This window comes from Vidua chalybeata, chromosome 3 (assembly GCF_026979565.1).
Source record: "Vidua chalybeata isolate OUT-0048 chromosome 3, bVidCha1 merged haplotype, whole genome shotgun sequence".
NCBI classification, from domain to species: domain Eukaryota; kingdom Metazoa; phylum Chordata; class Aves; order Passeriformes; family Viduidae; genus Vidua; species Vidua chalybeata.
The window spans coordinates 38,620,995-38,638,309 of NC_071532.1; the positions used below are offsets into that span (position 1 = coordinate 38,620,995).

At 41.5% G+C, this 17,315-nt stretch overlaps 1 protein-coding gene across 8 annotated transcripts in view; it reads right to left on the bottom strand.

Moving 5' to 3' along the window:
• Positions 1 to 14,599: 14,599 nt before the first annotated feature.
• Positions 14,600 to 17,315, bottom strand: part of ACYP2 (acylphosphatase 2) — a 33,644-nt gene continuing 30,928 nt past the window's right edge. For 4 of the 8 annotated variants that reach the window (XR_008429826.1, XR_008429822.1, XR_008429820.1 and 1 more), the window contains one exon: positions 15,331 to 15,416. Coding sequence is in view for 3 of the 8 variants with exons in the window: in XM_053937685.1 (XP_053793660.1) it covers positions 15,302 to 15,416 (115 nt within the window). In the remaining 5 variants the exon portion in view is untranslated. Of the gene's footprint in view, positions 15,417 to 17,315 lie in introns of all 8 variants that reach the window. The other 4 variants (XM_053937685.1, XM_053937684.1, XM_053937686.1 and 1 more) reach the window with 2 other exon arrangements.

The following is a 17,315-nucleotide window of genomic DNA, read 5'->3' on the forward strand; positions in this document are numbered from 1 at the left end:
CTGCTCCGGTGCAGGAGAAATATTTGTTGGTCTGCCCCTGGCTGGCAGACAGGCAGTTGTTGGGTGTGTACCACACAAAGAATACTTTCATTTTTTGGCACGGTGCAGCATTGCTGAAATACCAAAGACCATGGCTAATTAAGTGGAGTGATGGAACAGAATGATTTGATGATAATATTTAATTGGTATGAACGTTCCCATAGAGGAGTTACTGTGTCCGTCTGGGAGGACCAGACGTTCAGCTCAGGGGGGCATTGCTCAACTGGAGCTGAGGGGTAAAAGGCACAGGGGTGCCCTGTGCTTGCTCCCAGTCCTGGCACTCCAGCAGCAATGTAGGGAACACTGAACCAGTCTTTTGCTGTCATGTAGCTGCAAACCACCAGGATCAATCACAGCCCCTTTCCCCCATAGTGACTGCTGGGCGATGGAGTCAAAACGGAGCACCTATTGAACCTGAGCAGGGATGGGACTGCACCAGATGCTTCACAGGAGCACAGACCAAGAGCCAGCCATTAACTCCCTAATGCTGGTGCTTTCAGCTGATCATTCTGATTTTTCAATAATAAAAGATGCTTATCTTAACTTTCTAAACAGGAAATCAGCCACTCATTAGACTGATCCTTGCTTCACAGCTTGGCTGACATCACTGGAACAGGTTCCCCCAGTATTCCCCACGTGTACCTGCATAGAAGCTTTCCCCAAGTCTCCCATTTGGGGCTCCAGACTGGACTAAACTGGCAGTGCTGCAGTCTCCAGGGATACAAAGTTCCACAAGGCAAAAAATCACTGATCAAAGCACAGGGCAAGAACCACAGCCATATTAGGAGCAGTAAATTGGTATTGCCAAGGGGAAGGGTTGGCCCTTCAGAGCATTCTCCTTCCTTGGACATAGACAGATGATCCAGCATTCTGTTACAGGCCACTTCCATCTGCCTTGACACAAGGCCAACACCAAACAGCCAGGAGAGCAGAGCCAAGATCTTTCCTAGAAGAGCCCAAAAGATTTCCTGCAAGCAAACGAGATTTGTCACAAGGGAACATAGATCTTGTGCTCAGCACATGTTTAGGTCACCAAGTCTGGCAACAGCACCCATGGAAGAGTCACAGGCTTCAGGATCCTCCAGGTAAAGGTAAATACAATCCGCACACTCCAATTTTCACTATTACCTCTATAATGACTTTTGCTGCAGAAAGAATCAGAAAAATGAAAATAATTCCCTGATTATTTGTCTCACCCTTCTCAGCATTCAGCAAAATCTGTCATGGTTCTAAATGTGGCCTTTTATTTTCTACTACACAAGCTTGACTATACAGACTGAATCTTAAAACATGGTTTCATAACTCCCATTTGGCTGTGAATTCACTGCAAGAGGGTCTGCACAATTAGAAACCTTGCAGCAGTTGGGCTGTAACAGCAGCCACCTGACCCCTGAGCACCAGGTGACACTGGATAGAACATACACCCATGAGTTAAGATGGTCTCTGACTGTCACTCCTTTCTGCTAACACTTGGCAGGGATCCCCTGAAGAGCCAAGAGAACTGATTTACAGAGATTTGTGCCTGTCTGTATCATGACATTCCTGTCCATGCTCCCCTCCTTCAATAGCAGGGAAAAAGAGCCAACAACTGCTATTCTCTTTCCCCTTCCACCATGGAGGAAAGAAAGCCAGCACATGATAGTTCTTGCTGCAACACAAATGGTTTTCTTCTGATGCTGTTTCCTCCTTTTGCTGCCAGAGACCTGGAAAGCTCCAAGATCTGCCCAGTCAGCATCACCTTGGCTTCTGTGTCTTGCAGAATGGATCTGCTTCTTCAATTACTCAAGAGAAAGAGCCCTAAGTAAACACCCCTTCCCCTCCTTAAACGAGGGCAGACAAGAAATTGTCCCTCTGTTCAAGGAAACATCTCCCCTTCTTCCTCCCCCCCTCTCTTAATTACCATAATTGTCAAAGGGTTTTCCCTCCATATCTCAGATTGCTCAGAAGTTGCCAAGTAGGGAGCCCCCCTCTCTCCCAACTTGAAAATCTGTTCCTATTAGCCCACAGAAACAGAGCAGCTCAGAGCATTAGAGAATTACGCTTATTTCAAATATATCAGGCTCTGGTACTTGGGAAAACACATTGGGTTGCTAGAGTATAATTTGCTGTGTTTCCAAGTGTTTTTTGGCATTAAACAAGGGATCCACAGGACAGAGGTTTTTCAGTTGAAGAGAATGCAGCTCAGCCATAACACTCTGGTCTCCAGTGCTGATGCTGCCACGCTGCTCTCCTGAACACCCTTCGGTGACAGCAGCAGGCTCAGCTGATCCTCTTGGCATGCTCAGCAAGGGTGTTGGCTCCCAAACCAGTTGCCCCAGAATAAATATACATGAAGTGAAGAAATGCAAGATAGCAGTTCTCTCTAGCAACTTCTTGCAGAAACAAGCTGTGATGAAAGTCACAGCAGCAGCAGTTGAGGGTGAGTGGCTGATCAGACAGTGCTCCCAGGCCTCCCAAAGGACACCTGCTGTACCAGACAGGCAGCTCACCTGCTACTGACATGCTTTTAGATGAGGCTTTCCTGCTCACCTAAGTCTGGTTTTATGGAGCATTTAGTTCCCCAAATGCCCTACTTGCAGGGAATGACAGGCCAGTCAGCCATTATGCTGACAAAACACCAGCAAGAGGGAGAGAGCCTGTCTGAGCAGTTGGTTAAAAATTGGTCTAGACTTGCTCTCATTAATTTGCTTTAGAGACAGCTGGGAAAAAGGATAGAAGACTGAATTTACTTGCCCCGAGACAGTCCTTGTGACTCTGTGCTACCTATGCTGCTCAGCAAGGGGACACTGCAAACACTTGACCTCCCATGGCCCAACTCAGTCAAACTCTTTCAAAACCAGTAACTCTACCTTCGAATAGTTGAAGGGAGGCTCTTCCAACCTCACAGCCTCCAGATGTGGAGCTTTTAAATAGAAGTACTTCCTCATATGGTAACTCCCAAAGGTTTGCTTTATCCATGCCAGTAGAAGGGTTGTTACTGATACAGGGTTATACAGCAGGTGAACTCTCAGTTTTTATAGCTGTTTACTCAGGATGGGAACAGAGCCAGGAGGAAACACCTCAAGTGACATCAGCAGGGTAATTTTTAACAAGTATTGCTATATGGAAACAAAAATCATCTCTGCACACAGATGCTCCCCATAAAGTATATTTGAAAAAATGTACCTTTTTTCCATTTCTGAAAATAGGCAAAGATGAACAACACAACTGCTAAACCTGTTGGCAGAGAGCAACTGCTTGACTGTGTCCACAGTGCAATCAAGTCAGGTGACATCCAGTACTGGAGAAAAGTTTGAGGGTTTTCAGCTTCTGCTGATTGAACTCGGACAGCAAAGCCAACTCAGGCTGGTGCCTGATCAACTTTTAGGGGTCCTACAATTCAGTGGAGTTTAATGACACACATGGGACCTTAAAACCCATCCAGTCCCACCCCCTGTCATGGTCAGGGACACCTCCCCCTCTCCCACTTGGCCTTGGATGGGAAGGGGTAGCCACATCTTCTCAGGGCAACCTGTGCCAGGACCTCACCACCTTCACAGGGAACAATTTTGTTCTGTTTTGTTTTTCTTCTGTCAGCTGAAGCCATTCTCTCTTCTAATATTGAAAGAGGAAGTGCAAGTTGTTCATACCTAGCTTGTTTTGGTGCCTTTTGCTCCCCAATAGTACAACTGCTCATTTAGCAGCCTTACACTGCAGCTAATTAATCCTGAACAATGTAATTTGGATTATTGTGCCACTGGTGAACATGAGCAGCGTTTATTTGGGAGAGATATAAAGTCTCTGTTGGCAATTCTTGTGCCAATATTAAACATTCCATCAGTATTCAGGCTAAAAGACAAAAGAAGACAAGGAAGGAATTTTTACACCAATACACAAACTCTCCTCATTGATATTTAAATATGTTTATACCACTGTGTACTGGTTCAGAAGTCAGCATGCCCCAGATGAACCAGAACAAAGTTAATCTGGCTTTAAGTTTCTGCAAATGCCAAAAATTAAATTTTGTTCTCATTCACATTAATTTACTTCTACTTACTCCTGATTTATATGAGGGCAATGAAGGTCAGTTTGTACAGAAAGCTGCAGTGAAAATGACTCCTTGGCTCTCCTAAACTAAGATTCTGGCTCACTTACATCTACCACTGGATCCTGAAAGCACAAAATGGATTCCTGGACCAGGCTACCTATTTTGAGAGCTTGTTTGGTGTTTAATCCTGATTTAAATCTGTGATTTCTTTCCCTGATCAGACCATGATGCCAGCTTTCTTTCCCAAGTGCTACTGCCTTGCTGATTTCAATGGTTTTGACTGCTCTTATCAGCTGCTTTGGACACTGATTAGCTAAGGACTTTATGCCTCATCAAATATTGTTTTCCTGATTTGCTTGCCAGGACTAATCTTAAGCGATCTCTCCCAGAATCCCCAGTCACCTCTCTGTGAGCATTCCCAGATGCTCCATAGTCTCCTCCTCCTTTTCCTGTTTCCTGTCCCACAATGACAGCTCTGCCACTCCACTGACACCTTAATAACGTGCAGTTACCGGGCTCCCCCATCCTCTCTCTGCTCTCATTTGGATCCATGTCTCCTTTGCAACAGAAACCAATTAGAAGCAATTAAGTACTTAAGTTATAAAAGGAAATGGTTCTCAGTTACAAAACATTCACCAGCCAGTTCAATCAAGACAATGTGAACTGAACTTTTATCACAGTGGTAAACCAGAACTGATACTGTGATCTACAGTTAATGTTGAAAAAAGAAATGCTCTCCATCAGGGCCAAAGGCTGTTTCCTGATAATTTTCTCGCGGTGGAGACTTCTCCCATTGCCTTTGAGGAGGAATCACATCTCTGAAAATTTCCAGTTGGTTTTATTCTACATTCCAATTCCACTTACAAATAAATGCCTTTTATTAAGAGATTTTCTTAGACTTGGCAAAGATGTTTTTCCTGTCTAGGAAATCAGGTACATTAACAAAATCTTTAGAGAGTTCAGGTTAACTGTTGGTCTCCTTTCCATTTGTTCAAAGGTTCTAAATGAAGTCATAATGAAATCTTGTCACTAGGTCAAATCTCATGAAATAAGACATTTCTATGAACATTAGACACTGCCCAGCATTCTTTAAGGTAGGGACTGCAAGAGAAACCTTTTTTCCACTGGAATTCAGACATTTTTGTATCAGAAATTTTACAGAGTTGAGGCACAACCCTTTTTTCTTTTCCTGTGTATGTTTCGTCACTGCTGAGGGTGAGCCTTTGGATCCCAAATGCTAATTCCTGCACTTTTCTCAGGCTACTAAACCTTATGTATTCCATCTTTTATACATCTTTCTTTTGGCTGGCAGTCAACTGTTGTCCATTGTTCTGCACTTCCCCATAGATTCTGGATGTGCACAGAAGAACAAACACTTCCGTAATGGTGGCCACAACTTTGAGAGCTCAGGAAAGGGAAGCTTTTCCCTATATGGAGTTATTGGATGCTTGATGTTTTCCAGGATCCTTCCTTGGCCCCACACAGAAAGCCCGTAAGAGCATCTCCAGAGGATCCAGGGTTCACCTGTGGACACCATTTGACAGGTTTGGGGATTTAACAGGCCTGAGTTTCCCTGACAAAGCTAAATCTCATCTAAAATACCAGTATTAGAAGTAGGCATTGCTTCAGAGAGCCAAAACAGTGTTATTCTGCAAAATCTAGACTGCATTAAAGTTGATGATATCCATCTATTATGTGGCCTGGATATTTCCAAATACACTTAAAATACCGCAGCAAAACACTGCAAAAAGAGGGATTCCTGTATTTTTCCTAGCCAAGGTTCCCCAAAAGTAGTTTATTAGCATGAAATAATTAATGTTATTAACATGTATATTTCTGCCAGAAGAGGCAAGACCTGAAATACTTAGAAAAATACATAAAAGGTCTTATGAAAACCTATTTTGTGAAAGAAATGAGGGAAGAAGGAGCTTAGCTTTTAATCCTGTAATGGGGGACTCACTAATGAAAAACATTCTTATAGAAGTCTTTCCCAGGAAATACCTTGCTTCATAAAATTTGTATAACATTCCCATCTTTTGGATTTGGAAAGCTCTTTGAAACTCTGTTTATCCAGCATGTGAGTGGCTAAGTTAAAAAAAATAAGGGAGAAAAGAGAGAAAAAGAAGTAACAAAGAGGCAGTTTGATAGAGGAAGTCCCTTCAAGAAAGGTATCTGTACATAGGTTAGAGACATCCCTCCTCATTCCCAGGCCTGAAATATCTGGAATTACACAGAGCTGGAGCTTGGCTCCACATGGAGCCCTGGGCAGAGCCTTCCTCTTTGGCTGTGAGGAAACAGCTCCTGAAAGGGGCTGTTCCTGCAGGCAGAGAGGAGAAACAGGGATTGATGGAGATAAATGGCCTGGAGAGAGGCTGCTTCTCCGCCTTCCGCAGTTTGGGATGGAGCCTAGGATAATCCCCCTTGGGTTGTTTGAGCTCCCCATTCCCAGTTTCCAGCTGGTCATCTGCAGTATTACTCCATAAGGAAGTCAGAGAAGTTTTACCTTCCTGCACCCAGCTCAGTGTCTCCATCACCAGACATACCTCAAGCAACCTCTGGGTGCTCAGAGCCTTGGAAAAACAACATATCCAGAGTATTTTTTCTGTAATTCCACTTTGCACCAAAAATCTTTGCTGCTGTTTCAGCTCCGAGGAGAAATGAGCTGCAAAGGAAGAATATAACCTACAGGGTGATGTTCTGCAGCCAGACCCAGCTTCCAGCACCTGGGCAGACATTTCACTGTGGCAGGAACCATGAAACCCACCACACCCAGTTTAAATTACATTTTAGAGCCTCCTTCTCTTGGGACTGGACTCCTTAGTCCCTGCTTCTTTCAGAAACCTCATCCAGTCCTAAGAAATAACTTACCTGAAAAGGAGGAGAGTTGGAGGTTTACATTTACAGCCAGCACCTGAAGGAAATGACCCTTAATGTGTCACTGAAGCCACTTAACCTGACCAAGGGTGGATTTAAGTTCTCTAAATGACACATTTGTTCCCCCCATGTAGAATCCCAAGTGAAGCATGTCTGCAAATGTAAGTGGGTGCACTGTAGAGACTGAGGAAGGCACACAGAAAACTGTCTTCTGTACCTATAGTAAGAGTTAAAAATAAAGAAACTTGCTAAGTTTGGTACCTTGCAGAATTATTTAGGCACCCTGGATTCCTGAGGAGACCAACAAAGTGCCAAACTGGGCTTCCACTTGTTTGGCATAAGCCAATTGACTCTGAAAGGATTGTGGGATGCAGTCACAGAGGGATTTAGCGGGGGCTCCAGGGAAGGAGCTGAGGTGGTGAGGGAGAGATAAACTAAGTTTCAGGGTCCTAATAACACTGTTTACTGTAAAGCAGGATGAAGAAGAAATAAGATTGGTTCATGTAATTTTGTTTTCTTGGATTAAAGTTACTTGACTCAGGGCTAAACTGATGGCTCAGTGATTGAACTTCCCTAAGCCTACATATGCATGACTTCATTTTTTGAATATTAACATTTTCTTCATAATGAAAGAAGAGCAGATGAAATTTGAACAGATGAAAGAAAATTCACTGGATACTTATTGCAAAAAATCCCCACAAATTTATTGAAAATCTTAAATATTTGAGGGAGTCAGAGGGTGTATTACTGTACCTACACAGGGGAGAGTTTTTGAAGAACACTGGAAGCCCCAGCCCTACCCCTGGCTGGCAATTTTCCCCCTTCTGTGTTTATTTTATTACACTAGACAGGCACTTTCTCTTTTCTGCATGCCTGGCTAATGCAATCCCCAGTGGGGCTATGCTGTCAGGAAGGATCACCCCCAAAGATCCAATGGAGTGTGGCTGGTGAGGCCAGACTTCTGAGGGAGACTGAGTCCAGCACAAAGAGGAGCCATTAGTGATCACTATCAGCTAAAATGGAATAGGTTAGAAGAGAGCAATGAGTAGGGGGAATATAAGGTTGTTCCCAGCTTAGCATTATGCAGGGAGACAGATCAGTGGCAAAAGCCTGAAATAAAATGGAAAGGTAAAGTCCCAAAGGGACAGAGCAGAGCGGCAGAGGTTTCTGGGAGTTCACAGACTATAAAACTCCAGCTGACCTCAGACTCAAGGGGACTAAAAAAGACTGGAGAGAAGGAGGTGCCTCGGAATTGGCCAGTGGGATATAACAACTCTAATCTGAAGCAAAGGACTGTAAAATCAAATGGAAGCAGCTCAGTGTGGAAAAGCCTGTGGATGGTCCCTACACTCCATGCTGCAGCTTTCAGAGGACATCAAGAGCTCTTTAAAGTGCTTCAATATTTTAGGCTGTTCCACTTGAAATTTTATGTCAATATCCTACATCCAAATCTGCAGCTCTTTCATAAAGGAAAATGGTAACCAGGAAACAAGAGTCTGAGATTCCATCTTGGACTAAGAATAAACATCTCTGTCACAGACAGATGGATAGCAGCTCAGCTGTGCAAAACATGAGAAAAGATGTTTGAGGAAAAATAAATTAGTGGGGAAGTGTAAAGCTGGGAATTGGTAGGATTTATCTCACTAAAAAGAATATTTTCTGTACCAATTGTGATATACAGAAGCAGAACTAAACAGTCCTCACCTACCGAGCAGCAGGTACTACAGGTACTAATCCAGCCAAAAAAGCACAGGACCAAAGAGATAAAGATCCCCATTTCCCCCTAATTTTCTAGGCAGCAGATCTATATTCTGTCCTGAATCCTTGTTTCAAGTGCATTAGTTTAGTAGTTGCTTTGAGTCACTGTGGATGGGTTGTCCTCTCAAGTATTTTTCTTGCTGCAAGCCTTTGATTTGTGGTTATTTGGTTTGCTACCTCAATCAGATATTTAAAATTCAGAGGGTATTTTCCCTTGCTTCTCTTATTTGATGCATCAGTTGTTTGATACTAAATAATGTAGAGCTGCCATCTCATCTTTTCTTTTAGGGACTACAAGCATCTAAGGTGAAACTTGCCTCCTCCTCCTCCTCTCCAGAAGTTAATTCTCCTGGCTTGCAGCAGCACAGAGGAGAATCCATTTTTAATCTTTTGCTTTGTAGTGAGGGCAGCAAAGCTACCACGTTGTTGCTAAGATTCTTCAGAATTGATAATTCTGGGGCATTTTTAGCTGGTTTGAAAAACCCAACGGGCTTTCTTATAAAGCAATTTAATGTATCCCAGCCTTTCTCCCAGGACCCAGCACCAGGAATTCTGTAGTGATTTGCTTCAAGGCACTGAGCACATCAAACCATGTTAATTATCACAGCCTCATCACAACCACTCCAGCTTTTGGTGGCTCCACAGACAGGTTTAAAAAAATGCAGATAAGTCCTGGCTGTGGCTTTAAAAGGAAGGAAAAAAAAAAAAAAAAAAAAAAAAAAAAAAGGACATTAAACAAATCTCTCAGCTTTCCTGTGTGCTTTCATTCCTTACACTTCCTGAATGCTATCTGAAAATTCAAAAAAGCAACTAGCAACTGTTATCTCAGTACCTCCAGAACTCCAGAACAATTAACTTATTTCATTCAGAACACTGGGAGAGTTTTAAACATACCTTGACTAAGCCAAACATTTCAGAAGCTGTGGCTATTTCTGTCCCTTCCTCTTCCTTTCTCCCCAAAATATTACAGAATTCCCACTCAAGGGTAGCTCAGGAGTGCCACATTTCCTACCACCCACAGAGCAAATTTTATGGCTGGGTCAGAACAAAGCTGTTATTTCACACACAATAATTTCTACAAATAAATGTGTGCAGAGCTGTGAGGCTGCTCTCAGGACCCTCAGGGTATTAACACCAGAAAAATGAATTATTATTTATTCCACAGGACAAATCCCAGTCACATAAAAAGAAGCTGGAAGCACCCACACACTGCCAGCTCTAAAGAGGGATGATGTCCAACCAACACTTCATCACCAACACTTCTTACATGTACGGAATGACATCCCCCTATACCCATCAGATAAATACAGCAGGATTACTACTTTAAATAGCAAAATGTAAGAATTCAGTGGGTTTAACACTTTGCTTCACACAAGTCTTGTTACAAACATTGGTGTGGTATCTTAGAAATAAGACAAAGCACAATCGTGTCAATCACTCTATGCCTACAGTTCAGTTTAAAACAATGAAAATAGTTTCTTCCTTCTCACAGGCACATTGCTGCCTGCTAGATTATACTGGCTGCATAATGAATTGAAGGAATCAGCATTATGGTATTGAGGCTATGGCTTAACTGTGATAAATAGTGCCTAAATCCTATTAATCTTGGTGTATCACTCATTCTTTGGAGCATACACTACTATTTAGTCATCATTTTGTTTCCAAAGTGTCAGCAAACTTAGATAACTGCACAGTTGTGGGTTTTTTTGTTTTGTTTTGGGTGTTTTTGGGGGGCTTTTTGTGGGTTTTTTTTTTTTTGTTTTTTTGTGGGTTTTTTTTTGTTTGTTTGGGTTTGTTTTTTTTTTGTTCTTGTTTGTTTTTTTTTTCCTCCCCAAGTTATATTGTAGGTCATTAATGAGTTTTAACATGGTCTGCAAATTTTTTGTCTGCCTGTTTCCTGACAGCAGGCAGTAACATCTGCCCGAGATGGAAGAGATGTTACTGTTAGAGCCCCTCACACAATTCAGGGTTGTTTTCCTACCTGGTATTGAGATTTTTCTCCCAAGTGAGCTGAACTACTCACAGCAGTACAAAAGTTGTAGAGTCCAGGAGTGGATGGTCAAGAAAAGTTTGAGTCTGGTTGGTTTTAAACAGGGGGAAAATACAAAACCTCACCAACAGCTAAACAAGACTTGCAGTGAGTCTCAAATCCCTGCTGTGACCTGTCCAGAGCATGCAGATGCTGCCATCTGAACTGAGCATTCCCTTATCAGCTGATGAAACATTGGCCTCTCTTCTCATGCTCCAAACATCTCCTGAACTTTTGCTTCTAAACACTTTTTCAGACCCTTTTCTGCCAAGCTTCTCTTCCCCAGCCACCCCTTTTCTCTATGCTGCTCACATAGAACTCATTTCCAGTGGTGCCAGTAAACAACTGCAGGTAGATTTCTCCATATTCATCTTAAAACTACTGCCCCTGCTCCCTTCCTGTTCTATTTACCATCTCTATGCCTGCACTAGAACTTTACTTTTAATTTTAAGGCTTTGAAGAGTTGCATGTATCCACTCTCTGCTCCCACCCTTTGCAGAACAACTCTGTTACTACAAATTGGGAATTATTGGCTTGCTTGGGAGAGTGAGTATCTGGCATGGTTTTAAGTGCTGAACTCCGTGCAAGAAAGTTCTGGCTTTTCTAATGTTTCTGAAGCCCCAGTGATTCCTCTGTAATTAGGAAAAAATAAAACCAGCACCAAGAAAGTGGCTTAGTCTTTATTTTATCACCCCCTGCTCAAACACTGTCCCATTAATAATGCATTTCCTTGGTTGCATGACCAATTTCTGTTCCCACTAAAGTCCATGGCAGCATTCCAGTAGAACCTAAGTCAGCGCCTGCAGCACAGAACAGTTACCTTCCTGCCAAATCCAAGGGAATGCCAGGTCACCTTCCAGCTAGGAGAAACCCTGGGATGCTGGGTATTCCTCTAATTCAGCCTGTCACACCCAGAAAAGAATTGCTCCCAAAAATCCACAAGGGCATTGCCCCATTTTTTCTGGAACAAACACCATGGTTATGATGGACAAAATTTGCTTCTTGGTGCTGATCAATTGTCAATGAAACAAAAATATGGCTTAGAGCTTATTGCCCCCTTTTAGAACAACACAAATGCCGGAAGAAATGTTATAAGACTTTCCTGTTTCCAAATTGCAGGAATCACAGGTGTTAATTCCAACACCAAGGAATTATTATTATTATTATTATTATTATTACAGCTATGGGAGAGCCTACAATGCCTTTCATCAGAGACAGATGCTCATTGGATTTTGAGACAAAAACTTCTCCTATTCCCCCATTAATGCTGTTCAGAGTATAATTCTTTGCTTCTAGGGTAAAGACAACTTCATCTCACAACTGATTTACAGTGTTATTCATCAGAAACTACTTTTAAATATTTATATTTGCACTTACATATATTAAGTTTTATAGTAACACCATCTAATTGTGGAAGACAACTGGTCTCCTCCTAATTATTCAGACCATTCAGGAATTTTGATTGGTAAAACCTTCCAACCCACTCCTGCAGCCCTTTTAACCAAAAGTGAAGTTGTTCCTCCTTTGACCTTCCATGTCAGGATTTTTTATTCAATTATGGCAGTATTACTATCAAATGAGTTGGGGCAATTTTAGTTATTTTAAGTCCCTGTAGTGTTTTTTGAGGCAAAAATAACCTCTCTTTAATCCAAATACTTCTACCCACTACACAACAGACTGTGAGGAGCCTTTAAGAAAGAACGATAATACAGAAATCTCAATTTACGGGATTGCTTTTGTATAAACAGACTCTAAAAAATAAATGATAGCACAGAGCAGTGTTTGCTCTCATCCCTCACTGCAGCATTCCCCTCACAGCAGAGTGCTTGCAGCAGGATGGAGCCATGCATTAATCAGGAAGCTCGAGTGACTAATCCAGTTCACTCTGTCTAGTAAGAGGATTCCAGCAGCAAACATGCCCAGTTTTCCAAGAAGAAAGCAAGCCAAGCAAGGCAGCTCCAGAGGACATCAAGAAAATAAGAAGTGACAGATTGGTGTCACCTAAGAGAAAGTATGGCAGGAGATGCCACCACGCTTTTCTCCACACAGAAACCAAGAACGAGCAGGTCCAGCAGAACATCCCTGTTCTGCAAGGTTACATCATTCCTGGTGAGGCACAAAGCTCTCCTTCTGCTCATGGCCTTGGCAAGGTTTTATTTTTTTATTCTATAATCAAATGCAAACGAACCCATACATTTCTGAAATACCTGTCATTTAGGAGTTAAACTCCGATTTTAATTAACATGTCAAGCCTTTAGGCTTAATGAGGTGAATTTTCCTGAATTCCAGTAAAACACAAGTCAGGCACAATATTTTCCCCTCAAGAAAGTTAGCATTGTCCAAAATGCGCAAACAACTTGTGGAAGTCTGTTCCCACTGTTTATTTCCAAGTCTCAATCCTTTTTAGATAGAAAGTATTAGGAAAACAGAATAGAAACTACAGATAGAAAATACTTCTATTTAAATAGAAACTATTTAGTGGAAAGAATTTCCACTTACAGCAAGAATGAAGCTGGCCTAGGCATCATACATTCTTGCTGCACTGCATTTTGAAAAAATAAAATTCAGCTGTATCTATGGTCATAACTGAGTGATATTAGAATGGAGTAGAAAAGGAAGCATGTCTCAACTCAGTTTTGATGTCTAATTATCCAACTGTTCTTGCTTTTTTTCCTATCTTACCATTGGGATTCTTTGGCTCCTCAAAACCAATGATGTTCTTATCAAATCCAGAGACACTGCTCTGCTGTTCTGCACACACTGTACTTCCACAAATGGGATGGCTTTGGACTCAGGATACTTTACCAGAATCTGAGGATTAAATAAAATGAGAAGATTAATGCCCACAATGCCAGCCAAGGCTCCATTAGTTTCAGGAACACAGTAACACGTGATTTGCAGCACAGAGAAATGCTCTCTCTTCACATTTCCTCCCCCAAAAAATTAGCACTTTAAATGGCTGCTTCCCTCTCCTCAAGCCTTGCCTTTTCAGGGGAGTTGGGGTAAAACCCCCAGGTCCTTTTGAGCATCCAGCTCCACCCCAGGAGCACATTAAAACAATTTTTGGCTGCTCTTCCTCTGTATCCAATGACTCCTTTGTTTTTTGCCTTCCTCTCTCCTTGTTCCTCAAAATATGAGCAAAGCACTTGGCTGGAAAATCTTTGACTAAGGGGGTATTTTCTGCCAGGTAGCTCCAAGGAAAATGTAAACTACTTTGTTAGGCAGGATACTGTTTTCCACAAGGATGGAACAGTTATTGAGCTCCTGCTACACTTGAACTTTGCCATTTACCATCAGCTGAACAAGAGCCATTGATCACAACTTCAACAATGGGGGCTTGTGTATAATCACAGAACAACTCATAAGCAGCTCCTGCAAATTCTAGAAAGGAGATTTTACTGATTAACGCAAAGGTCCAAAGAAAAATCAATCTAGTGGTGAGCAGAAATACCTTTTAGGCACACCTTGCACTGATGGAGAAGTGCAGTGTTTAAGTTAGGAAATGTCCTACCTGAAATTCAAACCATGAGCTGCAGATGGTGGAGCTGCCCAAACTGACACCACCTACCCCAGGAAGGGGGACAGGGCAGCCAGTGGAAACACCAGCTTCGGTATCCTCATGAAGTCTCCCTGAATGTTCTAATCCTGACCCACAAGCACTGCAGGAGTGAGGATCTAGGTCTGATCCAGTCCTGACTAACTCCAGGGTGCCTGTGGAGACAGCGCTGGACATGGGAACTGGATCCACAATGGATCAGACTTATCCAGGATTTATTGCAAGCCCACAGCTCAGGACTTCCATGGACTTCAGATGACGGATGTGGGTGCAGGTTCCACCACAGTCTTAACTCAGGAGCAAATGCACACCCATATGGAAAATCTCTTAAATCTTCAATTTTAGTAAGAACAAAAAGCAAAGAGATTTAAACATTCTTTACAGTCAGCATGGATGTAAGCTACAGGTAGACAAGAGAAAAACAGGGTGAGAGGCCACACATTTCCTCACCTTGGAACAAGATTTATCTGAATTACAAAGGAGAATTTTAAACCAGAGCTGGTTAGATAATCGTAGTTTGAATCAACATATTTATTTTAAATTACCACTATAACCTTATTAATTATCACAAAGAGCCTGGTCTATAACAGACTTGTTACAGAGAACTCTCAAGTTATCCAGTTCTGTAGTTATGTATTTTTGGTGAGATTACAAACAGTAGAACATAAATTTATTATTTTTCATCTAAATATGACTCACAGTGTAAAGATTAGGTACCATCTGGTTGTATGTAACAAGTCTCATTGTGCACAAATAATCACCAGCACTTCTAAGCTTTTATCTGTCTTTCAAAGCTGCAACAAATTAGATATTGGCATTTTAGACACTGAATGTTGACATTCATGCTAAGATATCTAACACAGCAACCAGGAATTCTTATTTGGTGGGAACAGGGAGCATTTATGTTTATCCCTAGTACAGAAAAGTATCTCGATGCTCTTGTGACATTTGATGGAGGCACAAAAAATATCATGCAGCAGAAATGCCAGAGTTTTGTGCTTAGTGAGGTGCCCTCCTGTTAGTATCTAGTGTTGAAATCCGAGAAGTCAAGCTTGGAGATCTCCTTTTCATTGGAAAAACTTGTTTTATCAATGCGGGAACTTGGGCTTCCAACTTTGCTCAGCCAGGATTTCCTGCAGGAAAAATAAGAGAGGGTTAGCAAAAAAGGAACTGGACATGTGGGGGTTATTCTCTGTCATGCCTTCATTCACTTTTATTTTTTTAAGAGCCATAAAAAGCATCTTTCAATAAGAAAATTACCATAAATCTGTTCTTTTCTGTTTTCCCTCCCTTTCCCCTTTAAAAGCCAACCAACCTCTTTAAAGGTATCAGTGTTTCCAGGGGATTTACACAATATTACATACAAACACAGCTGACAAAAAGGCTAAAACAGATTTACTGCAATGATCCCTCCTAAACACTATTAATAATACTCCAATAGGTATAATTATCTTTGCAGAGTCAATACTGTGCTTTTAGCAAGGACCTATAAACCACTGATAACTGAAAAGAGACAGGAAAACAGGATCCCAACAGCCAGTTTGCTCCTTGCTGGCAACTAAAAGAATGGGAACTGGAAAGGAATGAGTTCAAAACCAGCAAAAAGACAGAAATTATGTCAGAGCAATACTGATTTGTAATAAATACTGAATGTTATACTCGATAACTGGATACCCAAACACGGGAAATGCAGCAGGTGAGTGCTTACACAGGTTTATTTACAGAAGTAGAAGAGAAAGTATTTTATTGTACCATATTGAAGGAGAAATATATTTCCATGCAAATAATTTTTAGAAGTTAGTACAGATACTTATTATTATTAAAAAGAAATAAATATTCACTTTATTCTGATTTGAAAACAATAGGAGCTGTCTTATTAAGGGTTAAGCTAATTAATCCTTTGCAGAATCACACTGAGCATTGTGAACTGCAATATTCTAGCAGTGAGATTTAATTTTGATGTTTTTATAATAAGAATCATGCACAGAAATTACTTACTTTGAGCCAGTAAATCAGTATATCACATCTGAGATACAGAAACACACCTTGCTAGAGACCCTACATGCAAGATCTTTTAAAAAGCAGTTCTTGACACCAGAAAACACTGCCAAACATCTCAAGGGGCTTCACCAGTTACCAGAGAAAAATAATTTCCCCATGAATCATGTTAGTCTCTCACAGATGGGTCTCATCACTGGCACAGACAGTTCTAAACTTGCACTCAAATTAAACAATAAAAAAGAGCCTGTGTATTCAACAATAAAAGAGCCTCTGTATGGAAAAACTTCCTGCAAAGCGGCAACCAGGTATCTCATGTTCCAAGTGTGACTTGCTTTATTTTAGCATAGAGAAATTAAAATATCTGTCAGATGCTTCTACTTCTTCACACCTCTTGTTCTTTGCTGCATGTAATGAACAACCTCCCCTCCTCTGTCTTAGATGAAGCCTTTCCAGTAAGGAATAGAACATGGGAATAAGAGTCCAGGAGTAAAACAGGAGAACACAACTTCCCAGTTCTGCTGGAAGCCTCAAGACAGAAAGGATATTTCAACAGAAGGAAACAAGCATAAGGACAGACCAGTCCCTTTTGCTTTATATTCACAAAAAACCTGGAAATGGTTCTTGCTTATTTACCAGGAAGTCTCTAATAGTTGGATGTCCTTGAGTGAGAAGAAAGAACATGTATTTGAAATACTGAATTAATCTCCTGAAAATAGTAGAAATTGCTTTTTAAATAATGTGATAGTTTGTTCACTATTTCCTTTTGTCTTCTCATTTGGAAGGTGAGCTTAATCTGGAAAAAAAACCAAAAGTAACATATTCCTTGTCCAGCCTTCACAACAAAAATTCATCCCTGGATGCTTCCAACTCCTAGGTTCTGCTGGGTGAAGAACTCTGACCAGAGCAAACAATCCACTCTCAGCTCCACATACCCTCCTTAACATGAATAAGGATGAAGCCGAAATTATGAAAATCCACTTAGAGCAACCCAGCTCCATGGAAACTCTACAGGACGTGTGTGTTATTTCTTG